This window comes from Boleophthalmus pectinirostris, unplaced genomic scaffold (assembly GCF_026225935.1).
Source record: "Boleophthalmus pectinirostris isolate CB_2022bp ecotype Guang Dong unplaced genomic scaffold, ASM2622593v1 HiC_scaffold_14, whole genome shotgun sequence".
In the NCBI taxonomy this organism is placed as follows: Eukaryota; Metazoa; Chordata; class Actinopteri; order Gobiiformes; family Gobiidae; genus Boleophthalmus; species Boleophthalmus pectinirostris.
The window spans coordinates 54,870-74,973 of record NW_026571047.1 but is presented as its reverse complement, the minus strand read 5'-3'; the positions used below and the strand labels follow the sequence as shown (position 1 = coordinate 74,973).

Genomic DNA, 20,104 nt, shown 5'->3' with positions numbered 1-20,104 from the left:
CTTGTATCCGTGATCTCGTCTTTTCAGTCATTACCCAGAGCTCTTGACCATAGGCGAGGGGAGGAACGTAGATTGACCAGTAAATCAAGAGCTTTGCCTTTTGACTCAACTCCCTCTTCGCCACAACAGTCTGATACAGCGACCACATCACTGCCGACGCTGCGCAGATCTGCTTGTCAGTCTCACGTTCCATCCTCCCTTCTCTTGTGAAAAAGACCCCAAGATACTTGAACTCCTCCACTTGAGGCAGGGACTCTCCACCATCTTGAAGAGAGCAAGACACCTTTTTCCGGTCGAGAACCATGGCCTCGGATTTGGAGGAGCTGATCTTCATCCCAGCCGCTTCACACTCGGCTGCAAGCTGCCCCAGTGCACATTGCAAGTTTTGGCTTGATGAAGCTAACAGGACAACATCATCTGTAAACAGCAGAGATCCTGTGGTTCCTAAATTAGACCCAAGCCCTCACTGCGCCTAGAAATTCTGTCCATAAATACAATGAACAGAACACGTGACAAAGAGCACCTCTGGCGGAGTCCAACATGCACCAGGAACAGGTCTGACTTACTGCCAGCAATGGGAACACAGCTCCTGCTCCAGTCTTAAAGGGACCGGACAGCTCTTAGCAAAGGGCCACAAACCCCAGACTCCCAGAGTACCCCCCATAGGAGACCATGCGACCATCTCGTTCACCGGGGTGAACTGCAATACATGGTGGCTAAGCTGTGGGGAAATGAAACTATATCATACAAACTATATCTAGTCTGTAACGCTCAACCTCCCACACAAGCTCAGGCTCCTTCCCCCCCAGTGAGGTGAAATTCCGTGTCCCCAGAGCCAGTCTCCATGTCCAGAGATCCGGTCGTCAAGACCCTCGCCTTCGACTGCCACCCAGATCTCACTGCACCAGTCATTTATGGATCCTCCTGCGGGTGGATGGCCCCACGTTGCTCCTTCGGGCTGTGCAAGGGGGAAGTCCCGGCCACCAGATGCTTGAAGTCGTAACTGGCCTCGTTATTGTGCTCATCATAAAGGGCATTTGAACCGCTCTTAGTCCGACCTGTCCTTCAGGACCAGTTTGCCTTGGGTGACCCTACCAGGGGCATGAAGCCCTGACAACATAGTTCCCGGGATCATTCAGGCACTCAAACCACTCCACGACATTAAGGTGGCAGTCCAAGGAGGAGGGTCATCTATTATTTAAAACAAAATCAAGGACGTAGTGTTTTGTATACACTCACACTCTGATTCTGCTGAAGTCAGTGCTGTTCAGTAATTTTTTCATTGTAATATGAGTTAGAATTAATCAGTATTTAAACAAACTAAAGACAAATTTGTGGATCCAATTAATAAGGTTTTTCAGTTTAGATATGTCAGAGTAGAAATTGCCCATCTGTCTTCCATCTGAAAATATATATTCGGAAGAGGGCTGCACAATTTATCAAAATAAGTTAGAATGGCTGCAATTATTAAATTAAAAAGGCATTAATTATTACAGGGCTTATAATAGTGAAGTTGTGTGTGTGCATGTACAGGAGCTACCACTCTGTGCTTTGGCCCACCTCCTGTAGTTTTTCTATCATTACTGTGTGAAATGGCTCCAGCTTATAAAAAAAAAAATCACAAAGAGCGTTAATCTCGCAGTATTGCAGTACTACTTTAGATATTTTTTATTGAAGTGGGAAAAAGTTTTTCCACTGTAAATAAATATATATTTTCCCCATTGAATATACTGTAAAATCAATCACAAAAAGATGACATACTGTCTGTAGGTATGTGCAGGTGATCTTCCATGTGTTAGGAAATCAGGTGAATCATTATCAACATGACAACATCAAAAAGAGCAGGGCAACGAATTAATTCATTTTACCAATTTGTGGCTTTAATAACAGAAACTCTAAAATTGAGGATTATTATGGAACAATTTTACTTCTGGCTTTCTTACTTGCAAAGCATCACTGTACCATCAAACTATTGCTATTGTAAAATGTTTTCATTTAAACTGTTAAAATGTGATTACATATATATAAAAACAAATTTAATTGAAGGCAGTCCTTACTCTGGATGTAATCCATATCCTATTTCATTCAGTACATGCAAGAAAAAAATCTAGATTTTAATTGTTTGTCATATCGCTCAGCCCTACTAACAAGTCACAGCAATCAAATATCTGTATCCGTTAAGAGCAATTAAAGGTGATTTGCTGTGAAGGAAATTTGAGGTGTGCAAAGATGTGACAGAGAAATTAAATATCAAGGTTTTTTTTTTTTTTCAAAATTTTTCGAAGAGGATCAATTCCTGCTTTCTAACAAGTTCTGTTGTTGTGTCCTTGTGTTGAAGGTAGTCAGAGGGGCTTATGGCTCATCATCAGTCCATCCCAAGGCAGCTGTGTCAGAAGTATCTTAGCACCACCAAGAGTGGAGTGAATGAATAATGCTCTGACAGAGTATTGGCTGTAAACCTCTCCATTAAAAACACTCAAGCTGATCACTGACACTTCACAGAAATTATTGATGTTAAAGGTGCATTTTATTGTCCCTGTTGGGGCTCTTGGACCCATCTCAATGATCCTAGTCTTGGTCACAACTATGTTAGTTGGAGGATCGTACCTAATGTACATGTTATTAATGTACATGTTATGAGTTGATGGGGGGAGTACAGAGTGCCCAGAGGAAACCCACCCCACATCCAAACCCCACACAGAAAGCCCCTTGCTGTGAGCCACCATGCCACAGACTGAATTTGCATCTCAAATAGTCGTTACCTGCTCTGTCCTGAGTGGTGGGAGAAGTTTTCCCTGACTCAAGAGCCAATGGCATCATTTATACTAAAACAAATCACAGCACCAACATGGTTTATAGAGAATGTCACTACAGTATATGGAAAAGAACCACACATACGTTGTATAATCTGGGGAAGTCCTGCTTCCTGTTGTTTTGTGTCAGTGTATATATATCACATTATACATTATGTGATATTTTGGATATAGTTGTGATTTTCAGGTAGGGTTGTGAAATCGACACCCAGAGCATTAACATCTGAAAAAACACCAAAATATAAACTGATTAATACAGGTCTCCCATGCATTTCGGAACATTGTTTGTAAAGATCTAAAATACAGGGTTAGCAGCTTTTACACACATTTTCTAGCTAGATAACTTAAAGGTTTCCCTCTCTGTGTCCTCCTGTGTGTGCATACATACAGAGCAGGGTTGAGTCGGCGGGTTAGCATTAGCATTAGCTCTGATGCTGTTTGGCTAACCTTTGTAACCTCCTCCAGATGTGTGTTGCGGCTGGGGCAGCTGGGGCCTCTCTGCTCCATGATGTCACTGCACTGTACTACAATAACACCAGAACTTAGACTATAGAGCATAGCCTAAATGTTAAATGGAGATCTGAAGATGCTAAATAGTGTTATAGTAATTATTCTGAGGTAGCATCATAGGCAGTTCTCTTTCCAATCTTTCCTAACCACATGTTTGCTTGGAATGCCTTGTGTTTCTAGTATTTTTTTGTCAGAGAGTACATTAACTTTCTGATAAAAAATGCCTCAATCTAAGTGTGTACTGCCTGCACTGGCCTCTGCAATTTCCAGTTGTTGGTGACATCACAGAGGGCTGCCTGATTACAGCCAGTTGTTTGAGGTGCGAATACCTGTTAGACCAATCACACTGTTCGTTTTGTTCAAGGCTGCGCCCCTCCTGCTCCCACCTCTCCTCTTTAGTGCTCCAGACCGCCTGCTTCCTCCCCCCTCACTCTCTCCTTTAGTTCTCCAGATCCCACCCCTCCTTTCTTCTTTAGTCCTCCAGGTACTACCATATAGTGGAGCAGTCCAGGCAAAACAGAGATTTTCCTTTGATTAAAACCTTTTTGTTGTAATTGACATAAAATGTGTATTTTGTTTATATTTGCAAAGGCTATTTTGTAGGGATATTGAACAGTTTTTATGCATATATGCAGTTTAATGAAGACAGACTTTTTGTAGCCCAGTGAGTACAAGGGTGGGTGTTACTAATCTTAATATACGTATATTTTTATTGACTTGATAACAATAGTAAGACCATGTTTTTGCAATCCATTAGAAATTCCCTAAAACATGCCTGTAAATGTCTTGGACTGTAAAACTGATTTGAAACTATCCCACAGAACATCCTATTTACAGCCACATGAGTGGACTCCATGTGCTAATGTGTCCTCTGTCCTTCCCCAGAAAAGTGGCTCCATGAGCCAGCTACCCGGAGAGGAGATGAGGGACGAGCTGAAGGATGAGCCCCTGCCCCCACACTGGAGCTGCTACATGTCCCCACAGGGACACAAGTACTACGTCAACACCACCAGCAACGGTGAGAGGGTCTGACAAACGTTAAAAGGGCTATATTTAATTACTAAAACTGCAACTATTAAACAATAATTGTGATGTGTTGACTATTAAGGAGGGGTATTATGATAAATGGACTTTTTATACCGATATATTGGTTGGCATATACTATTGGCAGATATGGGCACTTATTGGCTATTGGAGACATATTGACTATTGCTCTAAATCTAGGAGATATCTCTATATTACATCAGTTTAATCCAGTTTACAGCCAGATCAAATGTAGTGCTGCATCGGTATTTATCAGAGGAGTAATTTGTCTGTGTTTGTGACGTCATACTGCATCTGAATGCACCCCCAGACACTTGTTTACTTTTTTACACCAGTGCGTTTTCACTATTCGCTCTGAGGCAACACTGAGGCACGGGCTTTAAATGCTCTTGTGTCTGATCCAGCAGGGTAGTTACGTGGTGGCCACAGGGGCATGCACTGGGCATGGGGCAGATACATAACAGTGCTCTATTCCACGCTATACCTGCATTCTCTTTGAAAACCTTTGCTGTGTCTGTCACTTTTAACTCCATCTGGACTCATTCAAGTTCAGTCGGTGCAGAGAGAGCGAAGCGGTCTTTCTAACTGCTCTACAGTGCACTGATTGCTAGACTCTGATTCAGTCGTAGACTATTCCACTGTATAACCACCTCAAATAATGGACTGGTCTATGAAAGGGACTCGGAGTCAGGATGCAGTATTGCAGCAGACACAACACACAGCAGCGGGACATGGCACAGCTCCTAAAGCAGGCTCCAGTACTGGGCTCACGCACGAGATATTTGCTCCTCTGTCTGCATATCTAGGTCTTACAGGACAAAACATCTCATAAAGACCTCACAAAGAACTACAGTTCAACCGCATTACATTAAAATTAAACTATAGTACTTAATGCATTGTGTCTTATTGAGCTTATCTCATATCTCCTTGTTAAGACATGTTTTTTTTTTCAAATGAATAAATAAAATCCACAGAAAACATATACAACAACTCTTGGCAGGTTCTACTTTAGTTTTTAGAGTAACTAATTTACTTTACGTTCCTCTGCTGTAACGCCATCAGTGTAACAGGGTTCTTTATGAGTACTGGCTCGAACATCCCCCTGGCTTCAAAGTCCCAGCTTCAATGTCCCATTCTCTTGGCTTGAACGTCCCCCTCCTCCCTACGGGCACCCGCTTCTCTTGAGCGGCAAACTGCTGTGCTCGGGAGAGGGGGGGCATTCTTGCCGGCCTTTAGTTGGCTATGTCACGCACTGTGATGTATAGAGTTAGAAAATCAGCATTCTGCATCATAATAAAATTAAATGTGAATGTAGTGAGACCAAATGTCGGGCCTTGTTTGTCATTTTCCCAATCTTCCCTAAGTGGTGCACTTTTTTTTAGTATGTAATATCAATATAATCCTCATTTGCTCACTGAAGTTTACTATGAAATTGTATTTTTTTATATTTTTTTATTGTTCGTCACCATGTCCTATAGCATCTGTAACTGTTTGGGAAGAAATATAAATTATTTCCTAACCTGCTTCCATGAACATAATTTCTAAGCAGTGCAACACAAGAAACTTAGAAAGTCCAAAAATCATTCAGAATCACTTTTAGGAAAGTCTTAACTATGTGTTTCAATGAAATATGTAAGATAAAATCCTGAAATAGTTGCAGCACAGTTGAGACCAGATAATGTTTTTTTTTTTGCAAGTCTTTATTGTGATCATACACAGTATAATGAGATGCAGAGCTGCTTCTTCAAAGTGCAAAAAATAAAAAATAAAAAATCAACAGTTCTCAGTGCAAAGTTCAGTTCAATATGGTGACAGCTTTGGGATAGAAGCTGTCCCTGAGTCTATTTGTTCAGGCTGGTATGAACCTGAAGCGCCTACCAGAAGGCAGCAGAATGAAGAAATGGAAGCCGGGGTGTGTATTGTCTTTAATGATGTTCCTAGCCCTGCTGAGACAGCCGGAGTTGTAGATGGTGGATATGGGAGGCAGAGGGCAGCCAATAATGTCCTGTGTAGTGTTGGTGATCCTCTGTAGACGCTTCCTGTCAGCCTCTGTGCAGCTAGAGTGCCACACTGATACAGCATATGTCAGCAGGCTCTCAATGGTGGAATGATAGAAGGTCACCAGCAGGCTTGTGTTTAGCTGCTCCTTCCTAAGCACCCTCAGGAAGTGCAGCCGCTGCTGGGCCTTTTGGACTGAGGTGTTGACTGACCAGGAGAGGTCAGCAGAGATGTGAACCCCAAGGAATTTGAAGGACTCCACTCGCTCCACACTTTGGCTGGTGATGTACAGGGGGGCAGGGGTAGCTCTGTTCCGCCAAAAGTCCAGGATGAGTTCCTTAGTCTTGGTGATGTTCAGTGCCAAGTTATTATTTGCACACCACTCGCTGAGTTTCAGGACCTCATCTCTGTGGGGCGCTTCATTCCCCTCTGTTATCAGCCACACCACCGTCGTGTCATCAGCAAATTTGACTATGATGTTCTCTGGGTGGGTGGGACTGCAGTTGTGAGTGTAGAGCGAGTAGAGGAGTGGGCTCAGCACACAGCCCTGGGAAGAGCCGGTGCTGAGAGTGCAGGTGGATGATAGGTGGGGACCCAGTTTCATTTGCTGGGGTCGATTGACCAGAAAGTCCTTAATCCAGGAGCAGGTGGATGGTGGGAGCCCCAGGTTGGCCAACTTGGGGATCAGGATGTCTGGTATTATTGTGTTAAAAGCTGAGCTGTAGTCAGTGAAGAGCATCCTGACATAGCTCTCCCGTTTCTCCAGGTGGTTTCAGCGCAGAGTGGAGGGTGATGTTATTGCATCTTCCGTGGATCTGTTTGACCGATATGCAAACTGATGCGGCTTTGATATGCCTTAGAACCTTTTGCCTTTCTCTAAGCACTTGGTGATGACTTGGGTAAGTGCTATGGGGTGGAAGTCATTAAGGTCGGTTGTGGATGCCTTTTTTGGGACTGGGATGATAATAGCAGATTTTAAGCAGTCTGGAATGACTGCTTGTTTCAGTGACAGGTTAAAAATGTCAGTGAAGACCTGTGCTAGCTGGTCAGCACATGCCTTGAGCACTTTCCCTGGTACTCTCTCCAGGCCTGTAGCCTTCCTGGGGTTAACTGCACAGAGCACCTGCTTCACATCCTCCACCTCAACAGTCAGTGGGGGGATGTTGGAGATTGATTGTAGTGCGGGTTGGAGTGGTGTGACTGAGTGCTGTGCCTGTGCCTGGGATTCAAAGCGGGAAAAGAAGCTGTTTAATTCCTCTACCAGTGCCACATCTGAGTCTCCTGATGTCACAGCACAGCCTCTGTAGTTACTGATGGATTGTATGCTCTGCCACACCTCCCAGGGGTTGTTGAGTTGCTCCTCTACCTAGCATCTTTGACGCCTCTCCTCAGGTTGGTGCGAGTGGTGCTGTATAATTCTCTGTCACCTGATTTGAAGGCTAGGTCTCGAGCCCGGATCTTTACCGCAGTAACCATATCAACGCAGAACTTGATGTAAGACAGTACTGTATTTGTGAATGTAGCCAGGTCTTCATGATGGAAGGCTTCCCACTGTGTTCAAAGCAGACCTGCAGTCGGAACAGGGCGTCATCAGGCCAGGTGGTAACAGACAGTCTTTCTGTCTTCTGTCTTTCTTTCTGTCTGCTGAGTGGGGGGAAGCAGGGGTGAGAAACAGGGAGAGACGGTCCGACTGGCCCAGGTTGGGGAGGGGTATGGCTCTGTATGCATGCTTGATGTCAGAATATACATGGTCTAGACTAGCTGCGCCAAAGTGTCGGGGATTTGTGCGTGTAACCATGTTTCTGTTATGATAAGCATACAGCAAACTTGAACATAGCAGTTACCAGCCAGCTGTAATTCCAAATCATCCGTTTTACCATGGATCTAGCGTTTGAGAGATGTGTTGAGATATATTGTAACTTGCATGTTTACTATATATATACTTACTTAGTTTCATAAAGACTACAGTTCAGGGGGACTTTTCAACCAGCACGACTTACCAGCTGGTTCCCCTCTTTATTTTACTGAGTCACAGCTGTGGTGACAGATCAGACTGCGCTCTCTTGTCTCATTCAGAAGAGCTGCTAAGTTGCAAAGAGCTGCAGGGACAGCTGTTTGCCCTGTGCTGTTGTGATGATACAGTTGTGTTTTTGAGCTCTGTGGAGGAGACTAGCTTGTAGCATATAACTCTGGCTCCTGATGGATTTGGTGATTTGTAGGGCAAATTAAGACAATTTTAGCTCATCTTTACATGGAAAAAGCAGCAGCAGAGTATTTGATTTGTACTTTAGCAGCAATAAGTTTTAAGAAGGAAGTAAAAAGGGTTGCACCTGTCCTGTCTGAGAAAAGTGTATAAAGTGTGTGCTAAGGGGTTTTACAGCCTTAACACAGATAGAATAATTGTAAAATATAAACTTGACTACTTCGCGGATTTCACCTATCGCGGGTTATTTTTAGAACATAACCCCCACGATAAACGAGGGAACACTGTACTCTCACCTCGCAACCTGTGCACATGGCCTCCCACTTGTCCCGACCGGGACGGAAAACGGAGAATTTCTTGTACAAGTCATTGTTAATGTGCATGTGTGCTTCGGTATGTTGCAGACTGACCGACTGTTTGTGTCTGCTCGCTCCCGGACATGACGCAAAATACGGACATGTCCGGGGAAAAATGGACGTTTGGTCACCCTAGTTACTTACGCAATTACTTTGAGGGAAAAGTAATGGGTAACTGTAACTACTTACTTGCCCAACACTGACATTACTTTGAATTGCTTTGAGAAACACAAGGAGCATGTGTTGGTGTTGACCAATCAGACGTTACAACAGACGTATTTGTTTATGAGCACAGCGGGTGCTCGTGCAGCCTGAATGCAGAAAGCCCCGCTGTCTGTGGGTAACATGAAGTTGCAACAGTAGCTAGCGCTGTTGTGAGCACACTAAAACAGTTTATTACCGTGTGATAAAATACATTATGATACTAGATTAACATTAGTGAGTGGGATATGTCTTAATGAACCATATGTGTTAAATGCAGTTGAGTGCATAAATGATGAGAAGAATTGGCTCAAAGTTTAGTAGCCGGACATACTTTCATACCTAATCGATACAACTAGCCCCGACCCTGGAAGAGCCTGAAATCTGCTGAAATCCTACATAATCCAAAGACACTGATATGATACCAGACAGGTCAGCGGCTCTTTCTGCAGCAGATTGCAAAGTGACGTCGTCTGATAATCCCTTTATAGCTCCTCGTGTCCAATCACAGGGCTGTTTACTACTGATCCTGGGTCAGTTTTAAAGTGCACTAGGAATATGGAGGGTGGCTCTGAGTCAATCTTTAAATTTCTTGATTAACCCCGGTCGGTCCTACGGAAGGCTAATGAATGAATAACAACAGAGCTATGTGCTATAGGAGTTATAACGAGATCAACTTAAAGTCAAAGTTTGTTCGAGGAACAGTTTTTAGGGAGTAATATGTCTTCTCGTCAGCGGGACCCTTCTGCCAAGCAAGAAAAGATGATTGCATTTGGCTGTGTTGGAATCCTACAGCACTTATTCTGATTAACACACTGGCTAATGGTGGCTTGCAATGGTCCCTCTAAGCTGTGCAACTGCGCAATTGTGCACTGCTCCCACACTCTCAGCATACAAGGAAACCTATGCAGCACACTACAAATGAATTAGATCTATAACATTTTTTTTCTGTATCATTTTGCTGTGTAACTCAGTGAGTGACAGGTGTCCAGCCAATCATACAATACGATGCAATTATGTTACGCAGCCAGTCACGCCATTGACAGTACTTGCACACTTGCTCTGCCCATATGAGCTATATAACAATAATAACAGTGTGGCAGAGTTAAGTGACGCTAATGCTAACCCCTTATCATGGCGAAACAAACGGGCAGTGAATGTGATACGTTCACTCACCAAACCAAAGTAAAAAAGAAATACGGTTTGTAGCACCCCTCAAGGAATGAGCACGAGGTTTTTTAACAGGGTTTATTCACTCTTCAACCCGTGAGAACTGGCAGCAAAGAAAACAATAAATAAAACATCAAAATTAACTCTGCACCTTACAATATAATACAATATAATAATAAAGCACACAAACCTAATTGTTAATCTTGCTTCAAATCCCTTCGCTATATACTAAATAAAAACAATAAACAAGTGTTTACATTGTTATTCCCATAAAATTTTATCTGACTTATTCTCATCTTACCGGAGATATTCACATGTCCGCAGCAATGTGTTGACAGCAAGGTGCGCAGTTAATTAGGTTCGGGCGGAACTTTCTATTATACTTTGTTCCACATTGTGATTGACCACTAGATGGCGCAAAGTAAAATATAAAGACAAACGCGAAATTATATATATAAATATTTGGGACCGTTACACGGTTCTTTTAAGATGGAATGGCTATATGCAAATAGAAGAACAAGCGGTGAAACTGGGTGAGATTTTTTTCTTTTTCGAGTAAGAAGGTCTGCTCTGCAAAACATGCAGCGAAGCTAAAGTAGCAAGCGAGTTTTCTGAAGGAAAAATATGGGCTAAATGGAAGTTGGACTACCTCCAGCAACACATTCAGCAGAAAAGTTATTTGAATGCCGTTGGAATTGTACAAAGACTCAAGATGGGAAAAGGGATTGGTACATTATTGCGGGAGAGTGCAAACGACCAGGAGAAAAAGAATGAGCTGTCACACAAAAAAAAATCTGACCCTGAGCAAGTTAAAGTTCTCATTGACAATATTTTACTTGCCATCAAAATGAATGCATCAATGCTGTCAGTTCAATAAATCCACGATCACATGGCAAAGTATGTGAGTATACCAGAAAGCTGGCGAAGGAAAAATGCCTTTGAATTTGTGAACCCAATCAATGAGATAGTGCAGAATGAGACTATGGCTACGTTTACACATAGCCGGTATTTTGAGAAATTAATATTTCCCTCCCTCCGTTTTCCAAAATAACATCGTGCACACAGCATCATTTTTCAAAAAAGTTTTCATTTACCTCAACCCGCATAAATACGCCATCGAGCACTGTCATAACTACACCGAGCCTCTGGGAACACCTGGATTAGATTCAAATCTGTAGCATTTATTTCATTACAGTTGTAAATATTACTCACAAATACCTTGAAAAATGTGCATTAGTGAGCGGGCTTGCCTCTCCACAGATCTGATAAAGAAGTGGTAAAATCACTGACCTCCGAGCCCTGTCTCTGGTCATGGATTTGATCCATCAGCTGTGTGTGCAAATGCAAACACATGAAAAGTGTTTCAGCAAGAAATAGATGAGCTGAAGCGGGGACTGTTGTCCGGCGCCTCCATCTGAGAAGTGCTTTCCCCAGAAAAAAAAAAAAAAAAAAAAAAAAAAACATGCTCAGACGGACCGCTCAGCATATAACGAACCAAACGTGATTCATGCTTCTGTGCGGATACTGCACCACCTCAGAACCAGCCGCAGTCGAGCGCGGAGGACCAGAGCAGCCCGCTCGGACCTGTGGTCCACAGCGCATTCTCGCTTTTCCCACACGGAACCAGTGCACAGATGACAGCACTGAAGCACTCGGACGCAGACCTTTGCGCGCTGGTCTTGCTCGCCCCCGTCTGGAACCAGGACATGGAGGACAAAGCCTCTGGACAATCTGACCAACACTGATCCCCCAGCCCCGTCTTGAGGGGCTGCGCGCTGAGTGCACCCATGTGTTTGGCGCTGCTGCCCGAGCTCAGAGCTTCTGCTGATGATGTGCTGTGAGTTTCGTACAAAGTTCTACATGCTGCTGTTTAATGAGCGCTCCTATGCTCCTAAAAATCCATTTATCTCGGTCCACTCTGAAGAGGGACAAATTGGAGGCCCTAGCAAAGATTCTTGATGAAGATACACTGTCATTCAGCCCTCTGAATGAAGTTTACCCTCTTGTGGGCCACGTTGTGTCACGTCATGCCATTTCATTTTCCGGCCACTAGGAGCATCGCTTTGCGATACTAATTGGCCCTTTGCCAGCCTCTGGCGCTTGGGCCTAATAATTCGAGCAAAAACAATATATCCAAAAACATTGAAACTGCATATATATATGTTATACATTTTTTGAAAGCTCTCAACCTTCCCCATGTCACCATGGGGTCATTGGTGAGTGACGGGCGTGTCTGCACCATCTCATCGCGGTCGCCCATGACCTCCCATTGATTTCCATTCATTTTAGCAGTAGTAAATATGGCTCAGGTCTTGGGCGTGGGTTACTGGGATACTGCTGTTCATGCCGGGGGCAAACAAGGACGAAGTTGCATGTCGTCCTGTCACATTCGGCCATGCGCTCGTCACTCCCCATTCACTCCTCGTAGCGAAAGCAATAGGCCCTATGCACTTTCAGGGCTCGGGCCTAATAATAAAAAAAATAATATTTTTAGCAAAAACAATATATCCGTTAACATTGGAACAGCACATTATACGTTTTTTGAAAGCTCTCAACCTTCCCCACATCACCGTGGGGTCACTGGTGAATGACGGGCACTGATGCGCTCGTCTCGTCGTGGTCGCCCCCTGACCTCCCATTGACTTCCATTAATTTTAGCAGTGATAAATATGGCTCAGGCCTTGGGCGTGGGTTACTGGGATACTGCTGTTGATGCCGGGGGTAACCAAAGACAAAGTTGCATGTCGTCCTCTTGCATTCGCCCATGCACTCGTCGCTCCCCGTTCGCTCCTCGTAGCGAAAGCAATAGGCCCTACGCCCTGTCAGGGCTCGGGCCTAATAAAATAATAATAATTCGAGCAAAAACAATATATCCAAAAACAATGGAACAGCATATTATACGTTTTTTGAAAGCTCACTGATGTGCTCGTAATTCACCATCTTGTCGGGGTCACCCATGACTTCCCATTGACTTCCATTAATTTTATCAGTGGTAAATATGGCCCAGGCCTTGGGTGTGGGTTACTGGAAAACTGCTGTTCATGCCGGGGGCGACTGAGGATGAAGTTGCATGTTGTCCTCTCTTATTCGCCCATGCACTCGTAGCGAAAGTAATAGGCCCTACGCCCTGTCGGGGCTCGGGCCTTATAATCAAGAAACCGACAAAGAACAATAGCCCTTGCCAGTTACTCCGTTACTGGTGAGGGCCAATCATGTGCAAGATGCCCACAGTAGAACATACTATTTATTTATTTATTTATTTGCACTTGTAATATAGCACCTAGCTTGAAAATAGGGCCCAACAAAGGTGAAGTAAGTCCAGTTAAGGTCTTACTATCATATGAAGTCAATTTTGGAAATTAGTAAATGATGGACTGACCTGTAGGGCTGTAGATAGCTAGGCCTTTAGTTGTTGAGTTGATTCATTGGTTAAGTTATAGGTGACCAAAATTTGAATTAGTCGACTAATTTTCTTTAGATTATAACAGTTTATGTACTCAACAGCAGGAAAGGGTGAATTTAAGAGGCCTTTTTACATAGAAGTTTCCTAGTACTTTCTTGTAGTTTTCATATGTAATCGTTTTGAGAGCTTTTGCCATGCCCCATTTTTAATCAACCGGCAGCACATGTCTTTAGTCCAACAAGAATTTATTTTGTTGAATACAGTCCTGCTGATTAGTGTTCAAACATTTCTAAGAGCCTGCATTTGACATATCCATTAGTGAGAATTAAAAGTGTCACAGTAGATTTACATATCTGAGTTTAGCTCAAACCTTACTGACCCTGACTTACGTTGTCCTCTCTGTCTCACAGAAACCACATGGGAGAGGCCCTCTTCTGTTCCCGGGACCCCTAAGACCCCTCAGAGACACAAGAACTCCCTTCCAGCAGGTGCTCTTTTGTCCCTATGTCCCACCTATATCCAGTGTCCTTAGAACACGTACTCAATACCAATACTTAGTGCTGTAGTGGTAGGGTTGCTCACTCTCTCACCCCCCAAAATAGGATACATGTATTTAGCAAAGTTTACACACTGTAGTATTTTGAGATTGGGATCAGTCCTCTTTAGCTTTGATTCAGTCAGTGGCTTGTTATTTAGCAGATTGTACAATCATTACATTAACAACAGAGGCTGTCAGTAAAATGTGGGGCAGCATCAAATTCAGACAAATAGCAATATGTTCCTCCCAAATCGAGATGATTGGCAATCCTATGCATTGGTATTCATAGTTTAAAATTATGTATATTTAGGTTACAGCCCAAAATGATAATTGCAGTTGCCTCTCGGGGTTGCACAAAAAAGTTGATTTAACCAACAGAAAGAAAAAGTGACAGTGAAACAGTGAAACAGACATGGTCAAACACAGAAAGGCAGACTAACGAACATCAACGGGAAACAAGCACATAGAGAACTGTCCCAGAGCTCCCCCATCCTGAGACCTTCCTTCTGCAGGAGCATTTCCAACATACCCAGTGGGAAAAAGAAAATCCTTGAGGAGAGCCACAGGAATTATGCATCACCGTATCTTATAGTGCCAACCAAATAGCTCCACTACTGGGTAATGGCACCACGGCTTTCAGGGTGCAGTCACAGGGCATACACTATTTGAAGAGTAACAGAGCACAACCTTGCATCTAAGAAATCCCTCCCTGGTCTCTGCTACTCCCTCCTCCTCTTCCCCCCCCTGCTCTTCTCTCCTTCTATCTGCTCCTCTGCTTCTCTCGCATGCCAGATGGAGAGGGAAGAGAGGGATGGCACAATAAGAACGATTGATTGATTGAAAAAAACAACAACAACAAAAAAAAACATACTATACTATCTTAATCAAAAATGTTCATGCAGAATATTGGTATCTTTAGACCAATACCCCAGTTTAAAGTTTATGATCTGAGGTTTGTCATTGGTAGGCATGAGGCAGGGACTAAACCAGGACTATACCAGACAGGTCCCATGGGCTCCTCCATGTTTAGTTAGCATGACACTAACATGACAGAGATGTACTGTACTTGGTGCCATTAGCACAAGTGGTTTACATCACAATTATGATTAAGGGTAGGATCAGTCTCCAGGAAATGGATGAAAGCCAAACTAATGTCCTGGGAAAAGCATGTGAACCTGAGTGTGTGTATGTGTTTTTGTGCAGTGAATGGGTTCCACTCAGGAGGCAGCCCTTTGCTTTATCAGCACAACAGTGTGGTCCGGAAGACCAGCACAGAACCACAGGTGAGACTGCACCCTGACTATTCTCACAAGGTACACCTTGAATACTAGGTAGGTAGGTATACTAGGTTCTAGCATATTAAGCCAGTATAAATGTATTGACTGAACAAGCACTGAAACCAGTCAATGACTTTACTGACGTTTATGTGGAGAAAACTATGCCACCAGCTCCTCTATCCTGCCCATGCTCCAACTCTGCAAGGATAATGTTTTGGCCGTGTCAAATGAGGATGTCCAGTTAATAAACTCAATAAAAACTGGAATTCTTGCCAAGCTGGAGGCAAAATATGACAGCGATTCAGTGCACAAGTTGATGCAGAAATGCACCTTCCTTGACCCTCGGTGTCACGGAGAATACGAGAGTGATGCAGAGATCTCTGCCTATTGTCAGGAATCTTCATTCAGGGAGACAACTACCCGCTTCTCTGGTGGAAGTCTGATGGAGCCAGACATTTTCCACTGATGTCAAGGGTTGCCCGATAATGCTTGTGTGTTTGTGCTACAAGCTGTCCATCAAAGTGAGTCTTCAGCACCACAGGTAAAGTTGTGCATCCACTTCGTGCCATGCTCAAGCCAGAAAAAGTGAATATGCTGTTTTTTCTGGCAAAAAACCTTCAATAAATTTGAAGCATATGATATGCTGCACTTTTCAATATTTTTAGGCATGTATAATGCTTGCTATTCTTTTTCTGAATGATATAGGCCACCAGGACTAAACCAGATCTAAACCAGATCTAAACCAGATCTAAACCAGATCTAAACCAGGACTAAACCAGGACTAAACCAGATCTAAACCAGATCTAAACCAGGACTAAACCAGGACTAAACCAGGACTAAACCAGATCTAAACCAGGACTAAACCAGATCTAAACCAGGACTAAACCAGGTCTAAACCAGGACAAAACCAGGATTAAACCAGGATTAAACCAGGACTAATACTGGAATTGAGAGAGAGGGAGAACCCTCAGAGCAGGGTGTCTGCAAAGCGTGATCAGGCCATGACTGACAGGTCTGGTATGCGCGGAGCTCTGCGCCGGTCTTTTTGTCTGCGGTCATCCGACAATTTACGCAGGTCCACCTTTGAGCCCATTCTGACACTCAGTTCTGGTTCAGTTCTGTTTTAGTTCTGGTTTAGTGCGCATGTGTTGTGCCTCCCCAGTGGCCCCCCTCCAGGGGAGGCGGGTCTCACCTATTGAGCTATTCACCTATTACAAAACAATTCTTAATTGGTCACAGTAATACCGTATACTCCGGTAAAATGCTGAGACTGTTTGACGGTATCAAAATTTGGATACTGCCCAACCCTATCTCCTTATCAAATCTAAAATCACTGTGTAAGGTGACGCCAAGGCAGGTGACTGTGGGAGACACATGATCTTTTCAAGGTCCTAACCTGACCAGGGAGCTACCAGATCCAAACGTCACTTAGACAGTCAGTAAGGGATAACAATTAGCATATAAATCTGACAGTCATCGGCATAAAAATTATATGACAAGCCATGACTTTTAAACTGTGAGGAGGTACAATGCAAAGAGAATTGGACCAAAAATCCTGGGGAACTCCACTGTACAGAGGAGCAGAGGACAAGGTGGAATCTCCCAGCCTTAAAGTGAAGGACTGCCCAGACATGTATATCCTAAACCAGTCCAGGGCAGTCTCCTTGACACCCACACAATTTTCAAGATGTTTTAAAAGAGTTGCATGGTTGACTGTGTCAAAAGCAGCAGTCATGTCTAAAAGCACTAAAATTTCAAACTTCACCAGCATCAGTCTTTAAAAACCTTTAAAAGTGCAGATTTAGTGCTGTGAAATTCTTTGTAGCCTGAGTGGAAAGTTCCACAAGTGAATCAGCACTTTTAAAGGTTTTTAATGACTGATACTAAAGTTCCATTTACATCTAAAAAAGTAAAAACACTTTTCTCTAAAATTTTAGCCACAAAAGTGGCTAGTGGCTGGTAATTGTACAAAATTGGAGGGTCAAGCCCAGATTTCTTTATCAGTGGTTCAACAACAGCCATTTTATAGAAGGAGGAGATAATGCCAGAAGATAGACTGATATTGATGATCTCCTAACAAAAAGGCCAATAGTTCCACAAATCTCTTTAAAAAAAAATAAGGTGGGACTGGGTCTGTGGGGGCAGGACACTGGTTTTAATTTATCAATTATCCCTGTGAACACAGACAGTGACACAGGCTCAAACTGACTAAAAACAGCAGAGCACTCTGCAGTTAGGCCAATGTTAAAAGCAGACACATTGTTTTAAAAAATAATGCAGGGTTTGTTGATTTTCTCTACAATCAGGTCTGAGAAATATTTCATTTTTTCACTCTTAACAGTGCTTTGATACTGTCTCCAGCAATCTTTAAGAATTTATTAAAATACTTCCAAGTTACCACTTTTCTATCTGCGCTCTGCTATACAGCACTCAGCCTTGCTGCACGTGTTGCGTCATTGAGCCATGGTTCTTGTCTGGGTTTGAGGTACATGGTTTTCAGTGGATAATGTTAGCCAGTATATATCAGCAGGTCGAAATGTGAAGTTAGCAGTGGTCTCTGGCTTTATAAAACGTCTCTGATACACAGGACCAAGCAGACTCACATCACTGTGCATCTTAGGGGCATGTCTGGAAGAACATATCTGAGGAGCATGTCTGGAGCAGAAGGTTGAAGCCTTGATTTGTATTTGTAGTTATTTATTAAGGGACAATGCATATTAAAGTTGAGATAATACAAAAGAAAAACATGTTCTTGTAAATATGCAGGATTGTAGCCAAAGCTAATTTCCATGCTTAATGCTGATGGTTTCTTCTGTCCACAGACGCCTGTGTCCACATCCCCCACCAGGAAACAGTACAAGGAGACCACAGTCACGGTGAGGAGCATGGACTTACATTTTTGTTTGAAATCAAAAGGTACAGGGATTTTTGGGGGGCAAGACAAGTGAAGTGAATGAAAAATATATTAATTTGTAACTCTAATTATAGTTTTTGTAAACAGAAGAATTTACTTTATTTAGTCAACTAAAATAAGGCAAAGCACTAAACATCATTATTTGATTACAGTTATGTATATATGTGTTTATTAATTTGATGGTCATTCAATAGCAATCCAGTTCGACGAACCTGAGGCAAAGTTTGCAGCGGTTCACAGCAGGGTGCAAAAATACATCTCCATCTCTCTGTTTGCTCTGTGTTAGACACAAACATAATTTATGATATTAACAATATTATTGTATTTTGTGACCTTTTGTTGATTAATTTCTTGTTGTATAGAAATATTTTAAAGGGCCCATATTATGCTATTTTGTGATCTGTTCTATTTTAGTTTTCTTATCACAAACAGACCTGGAATTTTGTTTTGTCTCACTCACACATGTTTACACGCAAACCCAGCATATTTAGACTGAGTTCTTTCAAACAGAAACCAGCCCACTACCTTGTGATGTCATGTAATAAAACAGGAAGTGCTCCGCTGTGTTTTTAAACTCCTTACACCTTTACTAGCATAATTTGGATAATTTCAGATCTGGAATTACCAAGCTCTATTAAACAAAAGGTAAAAGGTAGCAGTAAAACACTGCTTCATGACATCACAAGATGGAAGAGAGTTTTTTCAGCTTTATAGATGTAGACAACATGTGCAAATGAAACAAAACACAACCCCAAGTATGTTTTTGATGTGGTAGCATTATAATTTAAAGTTCACAGGAATCTTTTTTTTTGTGTAATATAGGATCTTTACCTAATTAATGTAATTAATTCAAATGAAATAATATAACAGAAAAAGTTTCCTTTTTTTCATCAGTAGCTCTGGAAATGGAGACTGGTTTCCAGTCTACTCTAATCTTGGTTTAGTTCTAGTCATATCCTACTTTAGGTTTATTCCTTGTTTAGACCTTGTTTAGTCCTGGTGCATTTCTGGTTTAGTCCTGAATTCTGGTTTAAATGTTGTTTACTAAAATGTATATTATATATTTTTGTTATTGTTCCTGAAGTCAATAACTGAAGAGATACTATGATTCTAACTCTAACATATGAGAGTCCTAACTATACTTAAGGTTACTGTGTGTTTGTGTGTTTGTGTGTGTCAGGTGAACTGTGTGACCTTCCCTCTCCCAGCCTTCATGTCTGAGCAGCAGCTGCTCAAGCCAAACGAGTGGAGCTACTGCGACTACTTCTGGGTAAGGCCTACTCAGATCCATGCACTAGGCATCCAACAGCTACTCTGTTATTAATTTCATTGTAAACAAAACTAGGAAAAGACATTTTCTCGCTTCTATTTTTGTCCCACGCATTTCATGTTTAGCTCAGTCATTAGATAAGGGCCCACATTACTATTTTCTGAGCTACGTTATGTTTCCTCATTAGAAACATGCCTGGAGTTGTTGTTTTGTTTCATTTACACATGTTAAACACACACACCCTGTATATTTAGTGTGTGTTCTTCAAAATGACTCACTCTGTTCTATCTTGTGATGCCATGTAGTAATACAGGAAGTGCTCCACTGCTCCACTTTATTGCCAAAAGTACAAAATAACAGGCAATTTACATTAGAACAAACAATAACAAGTGTCGAGATTGGGCTCT

General features: G+C 42.5%; 1 protein-coding gene across 3 annotated transcripts in view; it reads left to right on the top strand.

Annotated features, from left to right (window-relative positions):
- The window catches only part of LOC110173964 (growth arrest-specific protein 7-like), an 89,075-nt gene that overhangs the window by 33,670 nt on the left and 35,301 nt on the right, over positions 1–20,104 (top strand). Inside the window, exons 2-6 of one of the 3 annotated variants that reach the window (XM_020939987.2) lie at positions 4,209–4,341; positions 14,109–14,186; positions 15,440–15,519; positions 18,336–18,389; positions 19,608–19,697. In XM_020939987.2, coding sequence (XP_020795646.1) covers positions 4,209–4,341; positions 14,109–14,186; positions 15,440–15,519; positions 18,336–18,389; positions 19,608–19,697 — 435 coding nt within the window. The remainder of the gene's footprint in view (positions 1–4,208; positions 4,342–14,108; positions 14,187–15,439; positions 15,520–18,335; positions 18,390–19,607; positions 19,698–20,104) is intronic. The other 2 variants (XM_055150437.1, XM_055150438.1) reach the window with 2 other exon arrangements.